Source organism: Eurypyga helias, unplaced genomic scaffold (genome assembly GCF_000690775.1).
Source record: "Eurypyga helias isolate BGI_N326 unplaced genomic scaffold, ASM69077v1 scaffold4960, whole genome shotgun sequence".
In the NCBI taxonomy this organism is placed as follows: Eukaryota; Metazoa; Chordata; class Aves; order Eurypygiformes; family Eurypygidae; genus Eurypyga; species Eurypyga helias.
The window spans coordinates 11828-17255 of record NW_010225008.1 but is presented as its reverse complement, the minus strand read 5'-3'; the positions used below and the strand labels follow the sequence as shown (position 1 = coordinate 17255).

Genomic DNA, 5428 nt, shown 5'->3' with positions numbered 1-5428 from the left:
AAAGAGTGAATTTTAGAGGTGACCAATTTCTTGCATAAACAGCGGCTCACTGATGAGAAAATGGGAAGAAGCTATTGAATTATTGTCAATTGTGTAGTCACCCACTGATACATTAAACATGTCAGTCTCCAGCAACACTAAATTTGATGAATAAAGTATCAATTTAGTGAGCTCTGAGTAGCTGACTGTTTTATAAAAATAACCGTATGCATATCCCCAACGCAAATTACAAAGCCAGAGTCCAGGCTGTGTTAATTTTCTCCGGTTTAGTGGAATCTCTTCAATCCTCTTTAGCTAATGCAAGGCTGTGCTCATCCACGGATGGGTAAAGACTTTGTGGAAGCTGGGGGTTTGCAATGAGCTCGCTGAAAGAACAGAAGACTGGCAGGAGCAAAACACATCAGCTACACCTACAGTTTAAAGGGCTACTACTAGTAGCTTTAGACCCAAGATGGGTATCTATCTACTGCCAGAAAAAGGCTTTTTGTTGGCAAAGACGTAAGGTGCTTCCTTTATGGAGTGGACTGAAAGGGAATAAAACATTTTTTCAGATTATTCATAAACACCTCAAAAACAAGTGGAAAAATAACCACCAAAAACCCCACTGACTGTTAGAAATGTGAAAGTCTGCAGCCCCTCTGCCATGGGGACAGGCTGGGAGAGTTGGGGTGTTCAGCCTGGAGAAGGGAAGGCTCTGGGGAGACCTTATAGCACCTTCCAGTGCCTGAAGGGGCTACAAGGAAGCTGGGGGGGACTTTTGACAAGGGCCTGTAGTGACAGGACAAGGGGTAACGGGTTTAAATGGAAAGTGGGGAGGTTTAGATTAGATAGCAGGAAGAAGTTCTTCCTGGAGAGGGAGGGGAGGCACTGGGACAGGTTGCCCAGAGAAGCTGTGGATGCCCCATCCCTGGAAGTGTCCAAGGCTAGGCTGGATGAGGCTTGGAGCAACCTGGTCTAGTGGAAGGTGTCCCTGCCCATGGCAGGGGGTGGGACTGGATGGGCTTTAAGGGCCCGCCCAACTCAAACCATTCCGTGATTCTACGATCACAGATACTTCCAGCCGTACATCTGTGGGTACAGGAACGGCTGACCAGACGGGGAACACATGAAGCATCTCTGAACAGGCACCAGGAGAGGTGACATCCAGCAACAGGATTATTCGAGTCACTGAGCTTTTCGGAATACAAGGCAATTATACCATGAAACAGTTGTGAATCTGAGCATCCCTAGGAGGACTGAGTAGCTCTAGCTCCATAGGATTTGCTTGATTCTGGAAAAACATGGAAACTGCGGTAACAGGAAGAGCTGAGGTGCTGACACAGCATAGTTACAATACGCTCCAACTGAGCATACTCAGAGTATGCTCTAAGAGTAAAATATTAAGATATTATTCTGAACCATTACTTAACCAACGTTTCTCTAAGAACCGAAGGACTATAATGCTTAACGGAAAGATTTTTGTTCCCACTGACATGACTACAACAGATTCTTACTGAAGTCAAGTGCCAGGGCATAACATCAGAGAGCAAACAAACAAAAACCCCAAACTGTTCCTTTTTAGATTTGTTTTTAAATAAAAAAGACAGTAAAGGAATACTCCTTCCACTCTATCAGATGCATCCAAGTTTCAAAACAGAGATGGCATCTGTGAGGTGTTTTGGTAAAGGTGTTTAATTATTGACTCACTGAACACTGTGAAGAAAAGACTCCTGCCAATCGGTGTCAGCAACAGCTTACGCGGCTACAGCAGACATCCGTGTCCTCTTTGGTATGAAGCTTTCATAACCTGAACTCCTCTATCCCAAATACCCTTCACTGCCACCGCAGTAGTAAGTGCCTTTTTGAGTTTACTGTTCTTGACTGCAGGTTCTTTTGAAAGCCCAGAATTTTTCTCCTCCGAAGATTCAAACATCGGAAATCACCAGGAATGCTGAAATACAATGTTCAAAGCCGATCTCTTTCACAAAGGCCGGGGCACATCTAGATGGCTTTATCCCACACATTCTTACCGCCACGAATTGTGCAAATCAGCTGTCATGATTGCTTTGTTTTAAATACTATGCTAATGAAGCCAAGGCCTACTACAGTTTTCAGACTGGCATTTCAACTTTAAAACTGTGTGGAAAATGAAATTCCAGTAAGAAGAATACTAAACAAAAAATCACTTTACCAAACAACTGCCATTGACTTTAATGATCCCTCGCTAATAATATACACGTATTCATCACGCCTCTAGGTCGAACTGCAGACAAGAATTACCATTAATAAAATTCTGAGAGTTTAATTAGTGAAAAGCCTTTACCAGAAACAATAGTGGCTTGAATCTACAGACAGGCCCCTGTGAATCCGGAGAGACCTTAATGTACGTTAAGACTTGCACTGGGCACTCCACTACAAAACAAAGTTTACCAAAAAATGTTGATTATTTGATATTTTGTTGAATATTTATTTGATATATTGTTGATTACTGATATTGTTGAGCATTTTTCTCCTCAGAGAAGTATACCCCTTGATGACAACAGCAGGTAGCCCCCCTGTCACTAACATTTAACGCTCCAACAGGAATGTCCACCCATAAAGAAACCAAGACCAACCACAGACGGGGGCCCCTCCGAGTAATCATTTCTGGTTGTCGGGGAAGAACCCATGACATAGACCAATTCCATACACTTTGAACTGCACCTTTTGTACCAGCTAAAATCTTCCCCCTCCCCCTTTTTTTTTTTTTAGTTCAAGGAAGTGTTGCCAATAGTCTCATTAGCAAAAGAAGGGTGGAGAAAATTAGGGTATTGCAACATTAATAAACTTTTTATTTCTGCTTATTAACTGAGAGCTTAGTCTCCTGTGAGGACACCTCAGAAACACTTGAGAAACAAGGCTTGAGACAGCACAGGGTTTTTCAGCGTTCCCTTCCGCTGAAGTGACATGGCACCTGTTTATACGACTTTAGCAATCATAGGGATGGTTTTCATTTCTCCTGTCGTAATTCCAGCACTGGTTTTGGGGGGAGTCTTTTATGACTTTTTCAATTCAGAACTGCCACCGGGAATTGACCAACCTCTAAAGCTGCGGTTTTTCCATTCCTTGTTGATCACAACCATGATCTCGGTAAGTTCACTTTCTTAAAACTGGGGATTTCACTTCGATTTTGGTAGGATATTTGGGAGCCGGAAGGTAAGGGCTTAAGGAAAAAAAAGAAAAGAAGCAGCAGCAATTTGCCCCCCTCCCCCCCGCCGAAGCCTGTAAGCATTGTTATATGAACCAAATTCTGCTAAATTAATTTGTAAAACTGATACGACTGATCTTAAAAGCTTGTTTAGATTTTTTGGTGTGTCTGTCAAACCGCAGCTGCATTACAATGGTTGCAAAACCATTTCACGTGAAAATTTAAACATAACTCCTGTGTGCTGCACCTATTGAACTGTATGTACGTGTAATAATGGGATCTGTTCAGAAGCCAGCCTACGTTTCTTCCCTTCACATCTGCTTCATCCTACACGTATTATCCACAATCCCACCTACATATTCATAGCTTTACACGCAGTGTGCTGTGAACAATAAAGTAAATAAAAAAGGCAAGGAATGGTGAGGTCTTTCTTCCTGTGTGGCTAGTTCAGAAAGTAAGAAATAGGTGTGTTTAACAACATGCTTAGGGTTGACTTATTCTTCAAAAATGCCTGTGTGTTTGTGTATTTACTCACACAGAATCATAGAATTGTTCTGGTTGGAATAAGATCATCGAGTCCAACTGTCAACCCAGCGTTGCCAAGTCTACCCTAAGCCATGCCCCTGAGCACTACAATATGATATACAAGATGACAGTGAGTTTAGCATAATTTCAATATATCCATTTGCATTAACTCCATCACATAAGGACAAAATTTTAAATCTTTCAAATGGGAAATGGAAATGAATTATTATGGGGAAAAAAAAAACCCAAAATGGGATATTTTCAGTTTCAAAAATGTTGTCTGTTTTTTCCAGGTCAACATAATAACAAACCTACTCCTTTTCACTAACAGTTATGGGGCTGTCAAGTCATTTCTTGAATGCAAGTGTTACAGAATTAAAAATCTATCAGGTTGGAATTTGTTCCATCCATCTCCGAAGTTGTACGATATTGGCAGCAGCACAGAAACTTTGTACAGATTTTTAGAGAGAAACCACGTTCTTAGTGTGTTAAATCACCTTCTAGATCTACCTATGTTGGTTTTAAAATATCCATTTCCTTGCACTAAAAGTGACCACCGAATCCATTGCCTTGCAAAGAGCAACCTCTTTTGACACTGGACTCCAAACCAGCTGATTTTAAAGTTCAGACATTACGGCGCAGCCCACCAAACCTCAAAAATTTCTCCTTAGCGTAACACCATTTTCCTTGTACTTTTTCACGCAAAATATATAGTGACTTTAATGCAAGAAATACTAAAATACCTTCTAAAACGTTACCCTCTTTTCATTATAGCTGTAAGAAATAGAAACCCATGCTATTTGTCTTCCTGACCATGCTGCATGATAATCCCATAGGTTTCAGCAGAACTTAATTTTACAAACTGCAGTTCTAATCTGCCTTCATCGCCCTCACTCCCAAAGTCACTCCTAACACCTATTTCAAAATCAGAGAATAGTCTTCTCCTTTCCCCCGTATTTTCAGCTTAAATACATTTCTGATTACTTTTAGACTTACAAAAATAAATATGCAAAAACAAATGACGAGCAAGAGCAAAACTGGCTCTGCAGAATGGGGTTGACAAGGTTTTTTGCCAATGACTTCTCAGTAGTCACCACTGCCACCTCAGTAACTCCACTGAAGCTCTGTCCCTGGCATCTCCTGAAATACAACACAGTAAAATAAACCCAGGATTTCATTATTTTTTTTAATTAAAGAGACCTGGAACCTTTTATACTAGTAATTTGCCGAATTCTTTCTTTTCAACAGGGGAAGATTTTGAAGAAGCTAGGGATCTGCAGTGATTTAACCTTACTGCGGATTCTGCTAGATGGAATACCACCGTGGAGAGATCCAAAACTTCTTATCAAAGATCTCAAAGTGGAGGAGGTACCATTGAGGATTTATCAGCCTAAATGGGCACCTACTGGCAAAAGAAGAGGAATACTGTATTTTCATGGAGGCGCTGGCACATTTGGGAGCATTAGTAAGAAACCAGCAAGTTTTATTTTTAAAATCAAATCCAAACCTTTACATTTTTCCCTTCAGACATGTGTCAGTATCTCACCTGTCCTCAGGCATGACAGTAGTCTGCAGCCTCAGTACTAAATGCAAAGCACCTCGCAGAATGAATAGTGCAGTGCACAGTTAAGGGTCAACACATTTCTGCTTCTTGTGGGCTCCAGACAAAGTTGATGAAAGCAGCTCCTAGCAGATCTGAGCTTTCTAAATCCAGAAAATGCCCAATCAGCTGTCAGC

The 5428-nt window shown here is 41.2% G+C and overlaps 1 protein-coding gene across 1 annotated transcript in view; it reads left to right on the top strand.

Annotated features, from left to right (window-relative positions):
* The first annotated feature begins 2925 nt into the window (after window positions 1–2925).
* Window positions 2926–5428, top strand: part of LOC104506643 (arylacetamide deacetylase-like 4) — a 6613-nt gene continuing 4110 nt past the window's right edge. The window contains exons 1-2 of the mRNA XM_010147661.1: window positions 2926–3108; window positions 4940–5156. Coding sequence (XP_010145963.1) covers window positions 2926–3108; window positions 4940–5156 — 400 coding nt within the window. The remainder of the gene's footprint in view (window positions 3109–4939; window positions 5157–5428) is intronic.